This window comes from Prionailurus viverrinus, chromosome E1, assembly GCF_022837055.1.
Source record: "Prionailurus viverrinus isolate Anna chromosome E1, UM_Priviv_1.0, whole genome shotgun sequence".
NCBI classification, from domain to species: domain Eukaryota; kingdom Metazoa; phylum Chordata; class Mammalia; order Carnivora; family Felidae; genus Prionailurus; species Prionailurus viverrinus.
Window position 1 is genome coordinate 26,830,150 of NC_062574.1, and position 22,947 is coordinate 26,853,096.

At 36.6% G+C, this 22,947-nt stretch overlaps 1 protein-coding gene across 2 annotated transcripts in view; it reads right to left on the minus strand.

The window, feature by feature from the left end:
• Positions 1-2,808: 2,808 nt before the first annotated feature.
• The window catches only part of VMP1 (vacuole membrane protein 1), a 127,935-nt gene continuing 107,796 nt past the window's right edge, over positions 2,809-22,947 (minus strand). For both annotated transcript variants that reach the window (XM_047832385.1, XM_047832384.1), the window contains 3 exons: positions 22,432-22,493; positions 4,725-4,827; positions 2,809-3,640 (listed from right to left, as the gene is read on the minus strand). In XM_047832385.1, the coding sequence (XP_047688341.1) occupies positions 3,497-3,640; positions 4,725-4,827; positions 22,432-22,493 (309 nt within the window). In that variant the 3' untranslated portion in view covers positions 2,809-3,496. The remainder of the gene's footprint in view (positions 3,641-4,724; positions 4,828-22,431; positions 22,494-22,947) is intronic.

Sequence of the window (22,947 nt, forward strand, 5' to 3'; positions counted from 1 at the left end):
TTATAATAAAAACTAAATTAGGAAAATGTCAATATTTTAAGGATGTAAGGTTAGAAAAGTATTTTCAATTATAGTAAATTTTGTGTATCTGTGCTTTGTACTTTGTTGCCTCACTGGGGGGTTAATTTTAGATTTAACAAGGTTTTGGTTTTATCAAGTCAATTGGTTCCTTAATTTCTGCCTTTCTCTTTATTAACTTATATTTGGGTTTAACTTCTTTAGAAAGAGCAGGTTTACATCAAAACAAGGGCATACCTGCAGACAGTATTTAAAACGCATATATTGGGGCACATGTCTGGCTCAGTTTACAGAGCATGCAACACTTGATCTTGGGGTTGTAAGTTCAAGCCCCACGTTGGGAGTGGAGCCTACCAAATAAAAACATGTTTTCCGAGTAAACGCAATGTAAAATTTTTGCATGTGTATCAAATGCGGTCTTTGACAAGTTAAAAACTGAGAACACGCCAACAATTATGGTAGTACTTTACATTTTATCCAATTTAATCATTACAACAACCTATTTCCATTCCTATAGATGAAATCTAGGCTCCAAGTTTAAGACTTTCTCAAAGTCACATGTTAGAGGCAGAACGATAAGCCATCAGTAACATAGACCGTTGCACATGGAGGCGAGTGGGTTTCAAAATCTATGGAACGGCTTTTTGACTGTAAAAGGCTGGGAACTCCTCTGAGCTCTTTACACATGGGTCAGTCAAAACACAATTCACCCAGGGCACAAGAGGACAACACGCTATTCTAATTAGCTTAATGCATTAATTGTCCTCAAAAGAATCACTGCTGAGTAGTGAAAAGTGAAGACCAGCCTCACGGCAGTCCTACTACAGCTACAGCCAGCAGAGAGCACAGTGGAAACACAGGCAGAGGTTGTTCATAGGGAGCACTTCCTACTTACTGCATCTGCTGAACTAGTGTATTTCAGAAACTGCACTCCAGCTGTACCTTTTTCTGACTTTTAGAAGATGAGGAGAGTGGCCATCATCCAAATCTCTCTTTCTGTCAAACACTACGTTTCCCACATTACTGTTTTTAGGGAGGTGTTCCTCAGCACCTAAGTGTATAAACTGAGGATGTATTGCATTATATCATACTGTATTATTTTGACAGTCATGGAATTGAGACAAGATAAAGTACCACAGAAATGTAAGGCACAAAATGACACTTAAATTAGATGGAATTAGAATTCCCAGGCACCCCCCCCCCCCCCCCGCTTTTAAATTTGCAGTAATATCAAACCACCCACTCGCAAATTTTCTGGTCTCCCACCAACTGGAATCAACTAGGTTTGTTTTGGGGATCATGTAGTTGTTTGTGTTCACTTTGGTGGATACAAGAAAGGGACAAACGAACCACTGGAACAGAAGGGTAACGTTCTGTGCCAGCTGGAAATCCAGCAGGATCATCTGAGCATGTCCCACCTGAACGCTTTGTGGAGGAAAGGGGGACAGCTGTTTTTCGTTTGTTTTCAAGGCAAATTCATTTGAAAGAGTGAACAAACCATTATCATAAGTCAAATGTATTACTTAGCTCCTCAGTCTGAGAAATGTTTCTTTTTTTCTAAACACTGTACCCTGAAATAAGTTTACCAATAAACCTGGAAGATTTAGCACATATAGTATAATTCATACGGGGTTTCCTCTTTCCTTTCTTCAAACACCAAATAAAATGCAGGTGAAAGAGATGACACACAATTGGAAGCTGACTTAGAAGTTTATGCTAACCCTAAAAAATCTAAAAAATTTTGTTGGTTAATGTGAATCTATTTAACATAAAACCTGGGTACCGCTTTGCAAATAAAGGAACAATCACATTACCACAAGGTCCCTGGGCAGAAAAAAAAAAAGATTGTTAAGAATAATAACCTTTTCAAAACCCACAAGGCAGGTTGTCTTTTATTTAGCTGTGGTCATGGAGACCATCCCAATTTTCCATAAAATCTTCTCGATACTGCTGCAATATCATGGCATAAAAGATTCAAAGTGCCACTAGACTTAAGGACAAGAGTTTTTTTTGTCATAAACCATGAGGCTAGGTCATGTTTAAATGGGAATATTTGATATGGATGGTCAGATGAGAGATACCAGAATGTCAGACAGCCCATCGACTGCTGTTGCCATGAGATTCAACAGTCAACATCAGTCTGATAAGCTACCCGACAAGGTGGTACAGCCATGGAGATGTCACGACGGTAGGCAAACTAAGTAGACATTCAGGCAGGATTTGATAAAACAATCAGGCATTTCTGGCCTGTTGCGATTTAAACCCGATTCTACTTTTAACATAATGTCAGAAAAGATTTTCCTAAAGAAAAAAAGTGAAATTGTTTATTTTCCTCCCAGGCAAAACGAAACAACCAAGTTCAACTGGAAACATCCCAAAAGAACATAACACTCACTGAAGAAAGGAAAGAAAATTAGGTTACATTCTAAAAGTAAATTTTTGTCAGAAACAGAGAACATGCTGAGCTAAAACGAACACAGACAGGAGAAAGTGTGGTTTTTTGAAAAAATGAGTTATTTCTCTCTCCAGTGCCCTTTAATTTGTATACTTTCATTTCTCCTGTTTTCACGAACCCCTCGCTATGTCAATCCCTAGGGAGCCATTTCATCAATGTGTAGCAAGCTGCCCCAATTCCAGGTTAACAAGAAAGTGCCTCGGTGGTGGCTCCTACACGTAAATAAACAACGGTTGAAGAAATTATGGTTGTAGGTAGATCTGGCAAAGTCGACCATTAGTTGGAAGTAGCTAAAGGGAAGCAAAAAATCAAAACGCTCAAGAAAACGGACACAATTTTGGAATGATCAAAGATGTCTTTATAAAGTTTGTTCATGACTTCATTCTAAATATACAGAATAAAAAATGGTGCCAGCTCATTCGTGAGACACCAATCAGAATTTTCTTATACTGTCTCAAAATTTAAAGATCAGTTTCCCAAGAGGGTGTGCAATGCATCATAAGATGGCCTTTTTTTTAAGGTAGGAGAGGAAGGGTTGGGCAGGATTAAATAAATTTTACCATGATAGACATGCAAGACCGTTATCCAATCTAGTATAATTTATACACACTTTAATGACTTAGAAAAACAAAGGAGTCATTTCTGACAAGCCTAAAAGGCTTGACATACTCAACATACTTAGGAACTAGTTTTTGGTGTCCGGAATTCTTTACTTGTACCATGTGGGCCTTCTGAAAGTAACAAAGAAAAGCCCGGTTTCTGTTAAGTTCGCTGCTGAACATCACATTCCACCTGAATAAAACACAAGCTGGATTGAATTGAGGGTGGATACCTTACCTTAACACACAAAGGAAAAGTGTGTCAGTGCAAAATATGGACTAAACTGTTTTCAGAAAACAAAACAAAACATTTTTTTTTTAAATTGATATAGGGTGGAAAAGGGTATTTTCCTTCCTGGTTTGGAGTCCTCCCAATTTAAGGCAGAACTCATTTCTAATTTCTGCCATTAGAACCTTTTTCTGCTTATTTGGTTTTCTCCTCTGAGTTCAACCGCTGCTGGATTCGTTTGGCATAACTTTGTGCCATGGAGTTAATGATGGACAGGATGAAGTAACACACCATTACAACGACCAACTTCTCAAACATCCAGGACAACCAGTTTTCTCCCTGTAAGAATAAATGCAGAACAACCCACGAGAAATGCTTCATTAGTTCAGCAGTAAAAAGGGGATCATTTACAATATTTAAGAAAAATGATGAGAATTTGGGGCTTATACTATAAAGTCTAAACAATGAAAATGAGAAGGCCCGTGTCTCTAGATACCCTGAAGTCTATATTCAGGCCTTCTGACACCCAATTATTAAGATTTCACTTTGTCAGATGTAAAGTCAATGTTGATTCACATAGTTTAGAATGGGTCAGTGTGAGGTCGCCTTTTTTACTACATAATAAAATTTTTGATTCAATTCTGCTCTCTGAAGTTGCCATGTAGATACTTATGGAGAGCAGTGTCCAGATAGTTACATGTCGTTCCAGCACTGGGAGCAGCTTTTAAAATATGTCATCTATTTCTGAAGTCATGTTTGGTCAACTGAGGGCGGCAAAGGGCCACACAGAGTGTAAGGCAGACGGGGGGGGGGGGGGGGGGGGGGATTCAACAACTATGCTTTCTTCAAGTTTCCCATTTCAGGTTACTGCTTACCCATCCTCTTCTAGTCATTTCCCTTTGCCACAGAACTGTTTACAGAAAAGGCAGCCTTAGTTTAAGTTAAAGTTTTTAAGTTCAGCTATGTGAAGAGCCTTTTTTAAAAAAAGAAAAAAGATTATTTTCCCATCTCTTAAAAAAGTAGGGCAAAAATGAAGGAGATAGTCAAATGACCGCCGTTAGTCACATACTTTGTTATGCTATGAAATGCTACAAATTTTAACTTTTTAATCCACTTGGGAAGTAGATTTGGTAATAAATCATTTAAGATCAAGGCAACAACTCATTCGACATAACACATCATTTGCCATTAGCCTTCCCTTTGTTTTTTTTTGGAGAAGACAGATACAAACGGAAATTACAGTTCTGATTTAGTCAAAGCCAGTGTCCCAGTAGAGAGTAAACAGAGCCTCCACTTCAGTTACTGAAGACTGACAAACTACTCTATTTGCCTCAAAATGCCAGTGAGTGCTGGGAGTATAATTTCAGCCTGAGACTGGGGGGAGGGGGGTGGCAGAAGAGAGGAAAACAGAGCAAAGTCTCACCTGCGGTGTGCCCATCTCACTTCTGTGGTGAAGCTTCTGCCGCTGGGCCTCCAGATATTCCTGAAATGGCTTCTGCAGAGATGGACCTATGCCGGGGACAGCACTGGAAGCAGGGTACGATAACCCAAGGAAAAAGATACATTTGGGAAGAAAAGCAAGAAAAACGTGAAAGAAAAATCCACTTACCACCTGGACTCAAAAAGCAGGGATTGGACAGAAAGAGGAAAAAAAAATACAACAATCAGCACAACTGGCAAAATCCTCTGAACTCTTTTCAGTGGATACATTCATCCTTTAATAACCCCTTCTAGGAGAAAAATCTCTTCCACCAACTCAGGAGAGAAACTAGGAGCTGAGCCCCTTCTGGCACAAGAGTTCATCCTCAGAGTGAGACCAGCTAGGCTGATGCCGCACGCTGTTGTGGCACAAAGAATAAAATGAATGACTTCTGAGAAGTCCCACATTTATCACCACCAGTTCCTGTAAGAACTGGTTTGAACCGATTAATAAGGAAATGACTTATGCTTGTGTCATCCCTAGTTGAAAAAGAAACTGCCCGCCCTCTCTCTGACTTGTCCCATCTTCTCAGAGGGGGGCGGTCCTTTCTCAATCTAAGTCCTTATTAGGACAATCTGTGCGTCATCCTTATCCAAAAAGAATGCATTAGCAAATTTGGGAGGCACCTCCCACTAGTCAGAAGTCAGTGATTAACAAAGGAACAAAGAAGGAACTCTGAACCTTGAATCACCTCGTGGTTTATGGTAGATGGTTTGCACAGAAACTACAGTACATTACTAAACAACTTGTTCTGAAATGACTGGGATAGGGATCTCTGATAAGTTTATGTACTCGGAGGTCCCTCTCACCCAGAATATGTGGAGGCAGTGCTGTTAAACCGGTTTGGCAACCAGCTACCAGGATCCTGTTTTAGAAATGCTTGCAGGCGTTTTTTAAAATGGTAACTTGAGGCAACTTAGAAAATCAAACATCTCTATTTTCTGTACCTTTTATTTTCTCATCTGCCATAACAGGGCTAAAAGGTAGATGAGCTCAGTCTCCTGCGGCCAGCAAAAGCTATGTCAATATGTATTTGCAACAGCACCTAATGTTCCCTCTTATAAGTACTGACTTCACCACCTCTTTTCGAGAACAATTCAGTTACTGCTTTCTGTAATACAAAGCAGAGAAGCAGAGGAAGAGAAATTTTTTGCTACTATATTTACCAGAAGTTAACACATATATAACTTCTGGCTGACACTTCTCTTTGATCCTCTTAAGTATCAACCACCAAGTACTTAATGGAGTCCTTATTTTGTGTCTGACATTGTAATTGGCACTAAGGAAAAACAAAACAACTGCAAGAAATAGCTTGTGCCCACAAGGAACTTAGAATCATTATGGAGATTCAAAACACACGGGCACACACACGTACACACAAACTGATTTGTGAACAACAAAATTTACAAATTAATACTAAAATTTTTTGGTATAGAAGATCTATTCCAAAGGAACTGGCGAAAGGAGAGATCAGTGTGGGGTGAAGCTGTCAAAAAGATCCTTTAATAAATATTGAAAGACACGGGGAAGGGCTGAATAGACATAGATAGCAGAGACCATGGCTGTACTGATCAGCACATAAGACCCATATGGACAGACAGGAAAAATGGAGAAGGGCAAAGTCTCTTTCTTAACCTACAGCCTCAGTCTCTCTCTCACTGACTTTTAAGTAGCTTTACATTAAGGGGTAAACCAGAGAAGCTGGGTCTGAGCTGTGTTGCTATTTATCAGTGATGATTCTCACTACAACAGGGCAACAAGAGGACAAACTTTCTCTTTATTTTTTATTTTTCTTAAGTTTTATTTAAGTTATCTCTACATGGGGCTCAAACTCATGACCCTGAAATCAAGAGTCACATGCTCCTCTGACTGAACCAGCCAGACAGAACTTAACTTCAGAAAATCAATTCTTATTCACTCTTAATGACAAATGCTAGGAGCCTGGGTGGCTCTGGGGGTTTGAGCATCTGACTCTTGACTTCGGCTCAGATCATGATCCCATGGTTTGTGAGCTGGCAGCTCTGGGATTCTCTGTCTCCCTATCCTTCTACACCTCCTCTGTACTCTCTCTCTCTCTCTCAAAAATAAATAAATAAAAATAAAAAAAAAATACCCTATATCGTTGTTTTTAAACTTCCAAGGATAAGCCACAGTCAAGCCAATGTGTTTTTTTTTTTAAGGTTAAAACACTCCTTTTATTTACAATGGCTGATATAATTGTAAACTAATGTGAACAGCTAGATTATACAAGAAATGCCTTGAAAATTCTCTTTTTGATGTCCTCTAAGAGTTGGATTCCATTATATGTGCCTTGTTCTTTCTTCAGACTTCTAACTTCAGACTAGAGTTTAGCAGAAATAAGGCTTACAGTTTCCCTCAAATAATTCTTGGGCTCCATTCTTGGGCCATCATTGAAAGAGAAAATGAAGAACTAAGACCCACATGTTAGAAAGGTTCTACTTTTTTGTTGCTGTGGTTGAAGGGAATGAGGAAGGGACTGGCAACAGTCATTCTAGACTCTCTTCAAAATAATGTGAAGTTAAAAAATGTTGCCATTGTTAAGTCTATTAAGAGCTACACTCTAGTTGAGAGAGAATATATGTCATTACATTTAGTTTAGTTTATTGCACATTTACATTTAGTGATGTGCAATTTTCAACTATCTTGGGCTAATGCTGAGATAATTTTTTGAGGTGCTATATAGTGTTACATGCTTTGAAGAATTTTTGGTGGGGTGGGAGACGAATCTATTAGTTTCTCATAAGAGACTAGGGACACAGTTGAAATAGAGAAGTTAAAAGTTTTTATTGCAGGGGTGCCTGGGTGGCTCAGCTAGTTAAGCTTCTGACTTTGGCTCAGGTCATGATCTTGTGGTTTGTGAGTTCAAGCCCCAAGTTAGGCTCTGTGCTGACAGCTCAGAGCCTGGAGCTTGCTTTGGATTCTGTGTCTCCCTCTCTCTGCCCACCCCCGTTTGTGCTCTGTCTCTCAAAAGTGAATAACTGTTAAAAAAAATTTTTTTTAAGTTTTCATTGCAATATATTAACCAATACTATCATGAACAAATGTCACATGCTCTCAATAAATCCGAAAAAAAAAGAACACATGAGTATTAACTATTATATAACTAATTGTCGGATTCTCTTAACCTTGATATACTCATCAAAATTTTAGTTTTATTTTTATTGTTCTAGCTCTACAAACAATGGCTTAGGCCACAGTTGCCTCCGCTTACACAAAGCACATTACACTAGAGTTCCCTTAATTAACATCAAAGCTATTTTAATAATGGACTACATAAAAATTGAAAGTGCAGTTGTCACTCTTTTTAAATATATATATTTCATTAATATTTCTGTACAGCTGTCAATCTTAACTTGCATTTAAAGCAAACTATAATACCAGCCCATGACCTCATCCCTCAAGTTATTTTCAAGCAGCAGACAGAAGAGTCCATTCTGACATTTAAGATTAATTTAAGGTACATATATGGGGGATGGGGGGGTGAAGAATAACTTGAATTCCAGTTCAGTGGTTTTTTACAGTTGGCTTAGGAAATAGCTTAAATGCCATTCTCTGAAAGCCATTAAATTCAAAGTACCCTGTGCACCTGGCCAAGGAGTCATCTCAACCTGTAGTGAATGCGTGAAGTCCTCCATCTGCCATTAGGTCTGATGAAGTTCAAAGTATTATAGTTTCGTGATATAAAAGGATATAAAATAGGAGGAGAACAAACACAAAATGATTTTTCAGTCAACTATTGGATTTAAATATGTTTAAACAACCCTTGTAAACACTTTCTCTAAGTAAGAAAGCCTTAAAAAAACCCTAAAAAACAAAAACAGAAAAAACAACAACAAAAAAGATCTCATCTGCTTTTCCTTGCTGTAGACCTTCAACATGGTGGGTAGAAAAAGCTTTGTGGATAGTAATTATCTTGATATTTATTTTCTTGGCATACACAAACATGTTTCAGATAATATCTCATTAAAAAACAAATTTCCAAAAAAGTAATGGCAATTTTTGAATTTCTGTTATTGATTTTAATAAAGAAAAAAAAAACTGTCAGAAAATGCAAAATGAGAAAAACAAAGAGAAAACAAAGGAGAAAAAATAAAGAAAAAAAAAAAAAAAACCCTACGTTAAGTCCAAACCCACCCAAAGCTTGAAAAGTGGTTTCACAGGAACAGTATTTTACCAGGCTTACATACCTTAGGAGGTATGTAACAAGACAAACTTCTTTGTAAAATTCTGTTAAGGGCCCTGACCAATATGCAAACAACTATTTTTCTGCAGTTTTTAATACATTATGTGACTCTGCTTCTGAAAATCATTTTTCTGAAAATAAATCTATATTTTAAACTCTCCCCATATTGACTTATTATAAATAAAGTTCTGCATTATTCTCTGTACCCACAAAAAGCTAGAAAATCTTCCAGAGGAAGCATCACAATTGGTAGAGGCTGGAGAGAGAGTGGGTGGTATGATTATTTGTCACAGTGTTTAAATTTTCATTTTGTTGGTTATTCCTGGGCACACAACCCATCCCAAAACTTTATCGGTCATTATTATTCCTGTTTCCAAGGAATTCCTTTTAAATTGTGTAACTCTCAAACAAAATGGTTCAACAGATATAAAAAACACATCATTAAAACTTTCAATCTCTTCTCCATCATAGAGATGGTCATCAAACTAACAATTGTTATTAGAAGACCTGAAATTTTCCTGTTCACGATTCTGGTTGGATTTTTCCAGCCAGGTGTATGTTTTGTTACTATGTGCCACCATAAAACTGGGGCACAGTGTTTAATAACAGAAATAACATGAACTTAAAAAACATTGATTTGTCTTGTTGTTTAGACCTACTTACACAGGGCTGCCTCATATAAAGGTTAAGCAGTTAAAATGCCTAGGGAAATTAAGTAGGTATGATTAAGTAAATGTTTTATTTAATATAGGCTCTGCTCCTTTCTTAATCACTTTTTTGAGTATCTTAGCACTGATGTGATCATGGAAGTTACACTGGCTTTCCTGAAAATATATTGTCTGACATCAGTTCTTAGTAAAAGCTACAGAGTAAGAAGCCTTTATCTTTCTTAGAAAAAATTATAGGCAAAATGTATTTTCTACCTTTCTTTCACTAGTTGCGCTGTACTCTGAGGCTAATTTATTTAACATCCCTCTGATGATTAATCATAACATCTAAATAACATTCTCAGGGTGTGATTAGTCAAACCTCTGAAAGCTTATAAATGGCAGAAAAATGTTTTTAGAATAAAATTCAGGTCAAGGACAATATTAAAGAAAGGAAAAGTGAGGGTTTAATCAATTCTATTGCTGTTATAATTCAGAATCATAGTAGAGATTTTTTTGAAGTAAACTAATGATGCCCACTACTTTTTGAGCATAAAAAGTGGCTTTTGAGGCCGAGAAGCTTAGACCAATGGTTTGTAAACATTTTGAATATATGTATATATTACTTGTGCAAACAGTAAAATACACAAATACAAATTAAAAAGGATAAAATAAAGCTAAAATTAAAAAAAATTCTTAACTTTAAGTATGATGGCATTTGTGTTATCATTAGTGAATATTTATTTCAAGGCATATTACATACTTGTCCTTTATTAAAGTAGTAATTTCTAAATTTGTTGGCTGACTTCTATAGACATATACTAGTAAGATGTCAATGCTGCAACTTTCTTTACTGTTTCTTGTGACTGCATTATTAGTACTATCTTCCTTCTGTTTCTTTATAGGAAACTTTTAAAGCTACTTGTCTGTTTTGTGAAGGTTAATTTAATTAAAACTAGGAATTATAAATCTGATTAATGGGGCACAGAAAAACACAATATACTCCAACAGGCCCAATGTGAACCCCTTCTGTATCATGGAACTCCCACTGTTTCCTTAGCCTATTTTTGTATTCCATGAGATGTGATGTTCTGACCTGTGGACTGAGGGAGTGCCAATCAGATTATTGGTAAACTATATGCTCCATGTGTGTATAGTCATATAAAGTTTACATGTATGTGCTACCATAATGTTATATATGTAACAAAAATACACAAAAAAAGAAAATAACAAAGATGAAAATAAATATAAATAGAAGTTCTGAAAAAAATGAGAAGTTCTATTATTTTAGTCCCATTCTGATGGTGGAGACCACTGGTTTAGACCATGAAGCTAAACTTCAAGCGGTATAAATATTATACCTTATTCCCAAGAAGGTATAGTTAGCAGAGCAATTCAGTGCAGGACTGTTTGGTAATATATCAGAAAGAAAAGAAGCTATTTCTGTAAAGACACAGACTGGATGTCTCTTTTTTGCTGACTTCTAATGGGTCATTTATAAAGAGTGCTATTAAGAATCTGGAGAGTCAAACCTCAAGAAACTGAAATTCTGTGCCCTTGGTTAAATTTTAATTATACTTCAAATGAGTATCAGGGGTCTTCAGACTGATTTTCTTGATTGAGTGAGGATCACTGTATGTAAATCAATTAATCGGATTTATCCTCTGACTCCAGAGAATTCCTCTATCAACTGAGAATTGGCCCAGAAGCACAGGAGTAGAGAGTCTTACTATTAAATGGAAAATGGTCTCCTGCAGACTCAAGCCAACCGGTGGTTCTGCTGAAGAGACTGAATTTTACAATGAAGGTACTAGTAGGATATATTTTCAGAGATAAAATAAAAACTCCTTCCCATTCCACTGCCCATTTACATGCTTATCTTGTCTTCTATATATAAGAGGCAATGACAGCATGGTAGAAGTTCAGTAAGAAGATGGATTAACAATTCCCTTTCTTCTTTAAAAAAAAAATTTTCTTTTTCTTTAAAGTAAACTCTACTCCCAATGTGGGGCTCAAACTCACAACTCCAAGATCAAGAGCTGCATGCTCTACCCACTAAGCTAGCCAGACATGCTCCACACCCCCAGCAATTCCCTTTCTTGATAAGTTTTATAAATAATTTTCTGTTTCCAGAAGTGTGCAGATTTTAACCAAACACTATAGAGTTAAATCCACCCTCCCCCCCCACCCCCGCCCCCACCCTCCGCAGTGATCTAAACAGGCTTAACGGTTAGTATTTTAATGAGTTGTCATTTCCTGTCTGATAAAGATTCTCACAGTATTTAACCACCAGTTTCCCTGTAGCCCAACCAATACTAGAGCTCTATTCATAGTGACTCAGAATGGATCTCAGACTCCAGGCCTGATTCAACAATGACAGATTGCTCCAAATGAAATGGTCATAAGGTAGACTGCTCTGAAGAAGGAAGGAAGGGGGAGTGTAGTTTATCATGCAATCTTTCTGAAGAAGTCAAAGGCCATCATGATGACTCCCATTAATATTTATAGCTTTCCAGTCCACAGACATCAGAGAAAGAAAAAAAAAAAAAAAAGAGAGAGAGAGAGAGAGAGAGAAACAAAATGATACCTAATTAACCCAGGAATATGACAAGTAAATGAACTGATGTTAATTGCAAATCAACTTATATTTAACCCAGTAAAAGTGGGATCCTGTAATTCTGTATGACTGGAATGAAAGGGTTATTAATTTCCCCATGTAATTGAATAGGGAACCTGAATCTTTGAAGCTAATATTACAAGAAAAAAATGTTAACTGATGTATTCTACTTGCTTTTGGATCTGAAATGTGGCAGCCCTAACTCAAACCAAATTCCTTTATATCTCAGGACCTTGGAAGAGTACCCCAACATAAAATAAAGTTGGAATGAAAACTACACTACACTAAACAATCTAGGGTTTTCTCAGATACAAAAGTTTGGGTTGATAATCTCTGGCACTGTCTAAAATTCGTTGTGATTCAACCTCAGGATCTGGAATTAAAACATCTTGAATTTCAATCACATCTGTGTCCCTTTCAAATGATTTAAACCTCTTTTGTACTCAAGTTAATCCACTGTGTGTTCAGCAGTATTATAAACACATGACACCATCGGTTTCTTAGTGGCTGTGTAGAAGGAAGACTACTGCATTATCCAGAAACATCAGGTGTATTGTTACTACTGGCTTACAGCACATTTCCATCACAGACGTTTTCAAAAAAAAAAAAATAATAATAATCTGCAATTGTCCTTGCTTTTGAACATTTGGAATTGTTTTCTATCAGAATGGAGGTAAAACCTCCTTATAATTAGTAGCTACTCTTTGGATTATGCTATCATTAAAGGGACACTTTTGAAAACAAAACCTGAGCAGGAGGAGCTAAGTGGGCATTTATGTTAATGAATGAACCCAGAACTAGAGCAGTTTATAAGAACCAAGTAAAAATGATTGGCTGCCAAAACAAAATCCTGTAAAAAAAAATCAACTGATTTCAGTTCTAGAAAATGGTACACCGATGGCAGCTTTATACAGCGACAAATTTGTGTCTGGCTTGAAGACCCATTGAATTCTAAGGATGAAATCACCAACAGGGACCCATAGACCCAAAGATCAAGAATAAAGGAGAGTTTGCAGAATTTTAAATTGAAGGTGGGATGGCATAAAAACTTACTGAGTTTGGTCATTCAAAGTGGCAGGAAGGTGTGTGGAGAAAAAAGTGACAGTTACTGACTGGAATTCAACCTCAACTAGGAACAATCTAGTTATTCCAACATTAGTTAGGAAGAGAATCACAAAACACAGTAGATAATGAAGAAGAAAAAAGTCATGATCTCTGTCCTTAATGAACTTAATCTAGAAGGGTGATGAGAGAGGAAAAAAATGCATTTAAACCTACACTACAAAAGCCAGTAGGTTTCTCCCTCAAAGTAACATCTGCAGTAACTAATTACAGCTGTACAAGGTGAATGCAAGTGTGAACAAGGAGTGGAAAGAAAAAATTCACATTGACTCCCTATCAAATTCACACAGTAGCCATTTGAAACTGGCACTGTAGTCCAAACCTCCAACTTCAAATAGACTACCTCACTGCTTTCTACAGCACTCCCTCAATATTTCTCTTTCTACCTCAAAAGATCTTAGAATCTTTAGTTTTGAAGGAAGCAGTGGTTAAAGAAAACAATCCACTTAGGCTTTTGATCTTGTCTCCTGGATCCTGTCTCCATCTCTTGCATTTACATGAATTTAACTTCTCTGTGTTTCAGTTTCCCTATCTACACAGTGATAGTACCTTACAGGTTTTGTTATGCATATTCAGTAAAAATGTATGTAAAGCATCTGGCAAAGCAGGTTCTTAGTAAATGCTAATTTCCAACCCACATCCTTCCCTTTTTTCATTTCTATCTTCCATCTCTAGCTTTTTTACTAGAGTCTTTCCTTCAGTCTCAAAATACTGTTCTAATAATGAATGAACGAATGCATTCATGATTAGAAATGAATGAATGGATTCATTCAGTTTACACAACACTTAAAATGTGTCAGGTGTGACCCTGATCTGCTTTTTCCTTTAATCAACAATTCCATGTAATACAATTTAATTCAGTTTTAGTTTACATCATTCTACAGAAATGCTCTAATTATGGCCAGCATTAAGTTCCTAATGCAATGACAACTTCTCATACACTTTAACTTCAGAGTTCCTGCTTTATCTTTTAGCTATGATGCCTCCCAATATCCATAACAAAAATATAGAAGATTTAAGTGTTAAAAGAGAAGATAACAAACTACAGGAAGAGGACATGAACATTTTCCACCCTAACTGCAGAAGATTATGTTAAAGTCAGTGTGTACAAAGGAGTCTCAGCAGCTGCAATGTTAAAACTTAATGTATCCTTTTTTAGTTAATACAAATATTTGTATTTTACACTTCTGCAACCGTTTCTAATTATTTTATAGTGATCAAAGGCAAAGAGAATCAACTACATTAACCATTTTATATTTTAAAGTGAAAATAGATTTTTCTTTCTATAGAAGAAAAAGTCCAGGCCAACATAGCTCACTCTGACCACTTGTCATAGGATAAGGAACAAGAAACATCCTTAAGACTCAAGCACTTAATTACTCACTGGTTAAAATGATCCCTCTCTTGCCACAGGCAAATCCGACTCTGAGGTCAAACATCAAGTTAACTCAGAAATAGGCAGCAAAGAGCATGGAACATTCTGTGTCTGGTAAAAAGTCCCTGCTCCAGCCAACCCCCTCCCCCAAGTCCAATGATTTGAGTTATGGAAACTTTCCTGTGTGGTAAAACTAGGGACTTTGTCTTCCAATAAGACCCTGGCAACCTGACAATAAGCCAATGTTCTGCATATGGTTTGTTACGAGTCATATGCTTAATGTTATTTTCTGGGAATTCTCATCTTCTACTTGGTGAGAATACTGGAACATGTCATTTTAATAACGATTTTAATGTTAGACTTGGTCATGCTCTTATGCCCAGGTCTCTCTCATTTGGAGAAAGTCTAAAATTAAATAAAAATTAATTTTAAATCTTATTAAAAAAAAAAAGACTGAAACAAATGTAATGCCTTTGAAGCTCTGAAGTTCCCTCTTTCTTTGGTTCCATCCCTTGACTTATTTCACACTAAGATACCAAACAGTGAAAAACTCTAATACATGCCTATTCTTTTTTTTTCAGAACCTTTCTCTGTCCTCCTGCCAAACATATCATAAACCAAAAGGCTTTCTCTCAAGGCAATTATCTGTATTCTAACATCTCTCAGAATATAAAACTGATTCATTACATATGTTAAGATTTCCATATATAACTAGACTAACCCTTTGATTTAAGAAAATATAATAGAGATACCTTTCCCTAAACTTAATGACATTAGCAATTACTTCCCAGAACTGTTTAAGAAATAAATCTACTAATTATTATTTCTAGTTGAAGGAAGGGAACTATTTACTGTTAAAATTGCAGTAAATTTTGAAGGTAGGGCTTACCTTCTCTCTGGAACCTTAGGACTGTCATACAATGACATACTGTACTAAAAAACAAGGGTATAGTTAAGGTATCATATTTAGCTGGGCCACTCCCTAGTTACATTAAGAGTACCAGCCCTTTGGAAAGGAATATATCCTTCAGTAATCAGTATAGCATTCAAATCTGTGTAAAATTAATACTAAACCACACTACCAGAGATGTAATGGTCAATAATAACTCAATGCTGGAGGTGGGGTGAAGTGAGGGGTTGGGGTGGCATTAGTGAGCAGTTTAGCCTGGTAGGCCACAGGCATACCTGTGGTAAGAATTTGCCCAAATATGGCCCTAGACAAAATTAAGTTATCTTATCAAAACTAAGTTATCAAAACTGAGGGTTATCTTGCTTATGTCCAATTTCTCTCTTATTCACCTTTTCCCTCTTCTGTGTTTTCCCTTTCACCATACTCTCAGGCTCTTTACTATGTGCTCACCTTTCCTGCACTAAGAAATGCTCATAAAGCATTGTTCGAAAAAATAAAAAACACGGAAACATTTCAAATGTTCATCAATGGTAAGTGGATAATTACCCAATGGAATAACATATAGCAACCAAAATGAATTATATTCAGCAACACAGAATAACATTAGCAACATAAAAGAAATCTGAAACAATTACATATAGTATGATACCCCCCTTTATTTTGAGAGAGAGCACAAGTGGGGGAGGCACAGAAAGAGGGAGAGAGAGAATCCCAAGCAGGCTCTGCACCATCAGCGCAGAGCCTAATGCAGGGCTTGAACTCACAAACCACGAGACCATGACCTGAGCCAAAGTCAGACACTCAACTGAGCCATATAGGCGCCCTTAGTATGATACTCTTTTTATGAAAACAAAAACAAAACAAAAAACTAAAGCAAAAATTATATAAATGAGTTATTTATAACAACTCTGACCTCATTTCCTTATCAATAAGAGGAAAAAAATACCCACCATACAAGGCTACAATTAGAAGTAAACAGTAATAATAATTGTAGGTAAAGTGCTCACTATGTTAAAAAAATAGTATACTTGGGTGCCTGGTTAGCTCAGTCAGAAAAGTATGTGCCTCTTGGTTTTGGGGTCATGAGTTCGAGCCACACGCTGGGTGTAGAGATTACTTAAATAAATAAACTTAAATAATATCTCCAAGAATTATTTGTACAATCTTTGATGAAGAACTTCATCCCGGTTAAAGGCCAAGAATTAGGCCTTCCCTCAATCCTTCCTGGGAGTAAACAAAATAGTCACTTAGCATTCTACCTTTCTATCCAGTCAACAGAAACTGGAAAAAACAGAGACTGAAGACACAGGCAACAAAAAAATCTAGATGAAAGGCACTATTTATTTATTTATTGCTGGTGATTTTTTAAATTTATTATTATTATTATTTTTTAACGTTTATTTTTGAGAGAGAGAGCAAGCAGGGGAGGGCTAGAGAGAGGGGGACAGAGGATCCAAAGCGGGCTCTGTGCTGACAGCAGACTGCCTGATGTGGGTCTCAAACTCATTAACCAGATCATGACCTAAGCCTAAGTCAGATGCTTAACTGACTGAGCCACCCAGGCGCCCCACTGGTGACTTTTTAAAAATTGTTTATTCATTTTTGAGAGAGAGAGAGAGAGAGAGCAAGAAAGTGAGGAGCAGAGAGAGAGGAAGACAGAGGATCTGAAGCTGACTCTCCTCTGACAGCAGAGAACCTGTTGAGGGCTTGAACTCATGATCCAGATCATGACCTGAGCTGAGATCGAGTCAGATGTTTAATTGACCGAGCCACTTGGGTTCCCTGAGATGGAAAGCATTTTAAAAATTCACATGCCTTGGAATGTTAAACCACGGATAGAAGTATGTTTCTACTAAACTGGGCATTTCACATTTGATTGGAAGTTGGAAAGGTTGTCAGTGGCCTCCTGAACTGGAGAAGAAATACTACCAGTTAAATAACTAGTCTGGGGCAGACTTCATATTCAAATCTCAATTTATTTTGTTCAAAGGCAGTACACTCTTTTCATGTTCCACTCCCTAGCTCTCCTTTACTCTTGGGGTTCATTTTTCATTCCTTCTTGTCTCAGTATCTCATCATTTTAAATTTGAATTGTTGCTGGCTTTTTTTTTGTCTTGTCTTTTGATTTTTCCCTCTACCACAGCAACTCACCACTCCCTTAATTATGGGTACTTAGTTTTAAATATCCTTCAAAAGCCCGTATTCCAAACTTTACTAGTTTAGTTTGATGATTTGCTAAACCATTTACAGTTTAACAGTGTAAAGAGGATAATGTTATTAGAGGTAGTATTTTCAGATCAACTCAACAAGGGGTCTAGGGAGTCAATTTAACTGTTCTTTCCTTTTCTAAAACAAACTACCAAACTATTATATATGTAATAATAAATTTACACCTACCAAAATTCATTATCCTTGTTTAACTTCATTTTCAGTCTAGGTTTGGTGAGTCTGTTTATTATCATCTAGACACTTGTATTTAAAAGCACTTCCTACTTCAAACTGTAGGAAAACAGATCATGTCAAGCTCAATTGGAGGATTTGATTAAAAGATGTTATTCTTGGGGCACCTGGTGGCTCAGTCCTACTCTCGGTTTCGGCTCAGGTCATGATCTCACGGTTTTTGAGTTCGAGCCCCATATTTTGAGTTCTGTGCTGACAGTGCAGAGCCTGCTTGGGATTCTCTCTCTGTCCCTACCCCATTCATGCACTCTTTCTCTCTTTCGCTCTCAAAAATAAATAAACTGTAAAAAAAACTTTAGAAAGATAATGTTATTCCTGACAAATATGAGAAAAACAAACAAACAAACAAACAAAAAAAACCAAAAAACCAAACACCTATTGGCAGCTGGTAATACAGAATTATTATCTGCCAAGTCTGGTTATTTATGCCATTTAATACATTATCTAGAAAAGAAGTTAATGAGGTAATGCCTGTAGACAGCACAGGGGAAAAGAGGATACCAGGATGTTCTAGTATCCATGTCCTGAAAACAATTTTAAAAGTACGATACCACCCATTTAATTCAATTAAAACTGGATTCCAGCAGGTCTTGAATATCTTAGAATACCTTTATGCAAAAACATCCTTTAAAAAAAAAGTTTATTTATTTTGAGAGAGAAAAAGAGAACATGTGCACGTGTGCACACATTCACACACATGATTGGGAGAGGGGCAGAGAGAGAGAAAATCCCAAGCAGGCTCTGTGCTACCAGCATAGAACCCAGTGCAGGGCTTGGTCTCACAAACTGTGAAATCATGACCTGAGCTGAAATCAAGAGTTTGATGCTTAACTGACTGAGCCACCGAGGCACCCCATATGCAAAACCATCTTTAAGAAGAATCACTGAATTAAAAAAAAAAAAAAAAAGTTTATTTATTTTTGAGAGAGAGCGAGTGGGAAGGGGCAAAGAGAGAGGGAACAGAGGATCCAAAGTGGGCTCTGTGCTGACGGCAGAGACTGATGAGGGGCTCAAACTCATAAACCAGGAGACCATAACCTGGGCTGAAGTTGGACACCTAACTGACTGAGTCACCCAGGCACCCCAAGAATCACTGGATTTTCTGTGAAGGGCTGTGTAGATGAGCTAGTACTCAGGGAAGAAAGTACTGATTTTGAAAACCGTAAGAATTCCACTTTTGATTTGTTGGCGTATTATTATAAAGACTCTTATTTCTATTTACTGTGTATAAGTAATACAACTTTTTAGAAACTCCAAAGGCTGGGGAAACACTCTGGGCTATGAAATGATATGCGAATTTTTATGGGCCAGATCTTTATTTGGATACCATGTGTTCATTTATCCACTAGATAGTTATCAAGCACCTGCTATGTGTCAATCAAGATGCCAGGTGCTGTAGACACAATAGTGAACGAAGGCATGCCCTCTGCCAGTAAGAAGCATACATGTTAGTGGTAGAAAGACAATAATCATATACCCTCAAACATAAATGGAAAAACACAACTGTCAGTGCATGTAGAACAGGCGTCTCTAGAAAAGAGGATATCTGATTTAGTCAGGGAAGGCATTTTGTTAATGTAATAGTTGAAATTTAAAGGACACTGTCTAGGCCACTGGTTCTCCATGGGGTTAGTGGTGGTTGTGGAGGTATACATGCATTGGGACATTCGGTAATGTCTACAGACATTTTTTAAAAATTATTTTCAATGTTTATTTATTTTTGAGAGAGAGAAAGAGAGAGAGAGAGGGATGAACAGAGAGAGAGGGAGACACAGAATCTGAAGCAGGCTCCAGGCTCTGAGCTGTCAACACAGAGCCCGATGAGGGGCTCAAACTCACAAACTGTGAGATCATGACCTGAGCTGAAGTCAGCCGCTTAACCGACTGAGCCACCCAGGTGCCCTGACATTTTTAACATCATGACTGGGAGAGACTATTAGCATCTAGTGAGTAGAGGACAGGATGCAGTCAAATACCTTATAGTGCACAGGACAGTCGCCCACAACAAAGAATTACCTGGCCTAAAATGTCAACAATGCAAAAGGTTAAGAAGCCCTGAACTAGGCAAAGGGAAAAGCAGAAGCAAGTAAAGACCATTCATGGGAGACTCAACAAGAGAAAATTATAGAGGATACATCATACAAGGTTCATGATCATGTTCCTGATCACGTTCAGGAATTTTAGCTTTATTTTAAGAATGAAGGAAAAAACAAGTAAAAGTTTTAAAAAAGATGAGGAGCTGGGGGTAAGGGCGGTGGTGGTAATGTGCTCAGATTAATATTTTTAAAAGGTTACTAACTGCGGTATAGAGAACAGATTAGAAGGGAACATAATTTGATGTGAGTAGGGAAGACAGGTAGTTAACTAATCTTTTTATTTACTTATTTACTTTTTCTTTTTAATTTTCAACGTTTATTTATTTATTTTGAGGAAGAGAGAGAGAGAGAGAGCGAGCACAATGGGGAAGGGACAGAAAGAAGGAGACAATTCCAAGTAGGTTCTGTGCCATCAGTGCACAGCCCGACATGGGGCTCAAACTCATGAACCTGTGAGATCAGGACCTGAACCGAGATCAAGAGTCAGATGCTTAACTGACTGCGCCACCCAAGCACCCCACTAATCTTTTTAGAAACTCCAAAGACTGGGGAAACAGAAGGTGGTAGTGGTGGGTAAGTTGTTGAAAAACTTCCTTCTATAAATGTTCAGCATGGGAACAGAAGAAGGGAAGGATGTAGAGTGCTACATGCACAGTCATTCCTATAATGTGTGGGTTTTTGTAGTAGTCAGCTGTGTGTCCTTCATAATTCTTGAGGTGGAACAATAAACTCTAAGAACAGATGAAATGCCTTCTTTGTATTTAAAAAATAAGGGACAAGAATATTTCTTCTTTCTTTTTGAATGTTATGTATGGTGACTTGTAAACCAATTCATCTGTAAGGATCCAGGCAACAAAAAACTGGAGTAATTAAATTTTAATGTATAAACTATAATCCACATTTGTGATCAGAAGCTTAGGAAGTAATAAAACCAATAACTGGCCCTACTGAGTATATTCTCAAGAATATGTTTTTCCTCAATTATTATATTAAAACCATAATAGAAAATATTAAAAACTATTTTATTACAAAATATCTATAGAAGAGAATAAATATAATATACAAGGTATGGTTTAAAGAATAATAAAACGAATACTTATAAACTTACCTCCAAATGGCAATTTTTTAAATAGCAAAATTGTCATAAGTGTTTTGTTTTACAAATGGCTTTTAAGATAAAGATTCATGTTAAAACTACATAAAGGGAAAAAAACACAAAAAAAGCGAAAAAACTACATCAAGTGTACTTTCTACCACTGGGCAGTTAAACTTTTTTTTTTTTTTTAAGATTTTATTTTTAAGTAATCTCTATACCCAACATGGGGCTCAAACTCACAACCCTGAGATCAAGAGTCACGTGCTCCATGGACTGAGCCAGCCAGGAGACCTTGGGCAGTTAAAGTATTAAATGAAAACCTCATACCTGTAAACACTGAATTAAAAAAAAATATATAAAAAGTTCAATTTGCTATCTGACAGTATTCCTATTCCAGTTAATAATCTGATTAACCAGATAAAATGAGTCTGTCTTTATTTTTATCAAAGTCAACTCCATAAATTTGTGACATTATCATTTAAAGCATAAGTTAAAACTTACTTCTATAAACACAAAAATAAAAGCTTTGGATAGGCTAGGCTTTTTTTTTTAAATGGCCGGATTTTTCTCTAGTGAAGTAATAGGTTCATAACTGACCTATTTTGTAATATTAAATCATCTTATCATGCCTTCTTTAATGAAATATTAATATTTTATGTAAGATTTATATTTAAATTAAAGGCAACTGTGTATCTGGCATCCAATTTTGGCTAAAAATCACAGCACTGTACTAAAGCACCATTAAACTGTAATAATACACACATGTCTTTTATATAAAGAGAATTTCTTATTTCTTTGGAGGAGCAACGGTCTCAAACTCCAAAGCTTCTTTTATTCTTATTTTTAAACCTTATTATTTTTTTCCAAAGCTTCTTTTAAATCAAGAATTATATGACTTTAAAATTAAAATTAAATTAAAAATTTTAAATTAAATAAGGGTTATCTGAACTTCATCTTTCTCAGCTGTAGAGCAAGAAAGTCTTCAATTTAATAACAGGGCAAAAGATTTTTCCTTCTCAAAAGATAAAAAAATATGCATTAGAAAAATTATGTTTCAATAAAATCTTTTATAAATTTTCTTCTGTTCAGCGATATTAATATTAGTCCACAAAGAATTACTTACCCGATGAAAGCCACCATCTGCTCCACTATGTGTTTGCTGAATGTTATTATAACGAAGATTTTCTGTAAAGAAAATGCCAGTTAAAATATGTTACCCAAAAAAAACCCCACTATAAATTCATAATTCTGATAAGAGTTTAAAAAGATGAGGTACTGCCCCAATTGCAATTTTTAAAATTCTTTAAAAAAACAAAATATACGAAACACCACTTTACTGACAAATGCTACCTACTTTGTATTTTAAAGATGTTTTTCCTTTAGCACAGCTGTATTCTAACCAGCATACACGACCATGTCTGAGGGAAAAATATGAGTCATGAAACCCAAGGCTGGGTGGACATTCCGCATGTTCTATGTATCCTAGAATGGATACATAGACAAACTGAAGTCATGGGTTCCCATACAGACCCCACTACTGAAATTAAAGCTGATCAGCCTGATGACATGCGTCTGGTCTAAATCTAATCCATAGGATCTTGAAAAGCCTGTATGCCCTTCATAGAAAGTTTATAGAAGT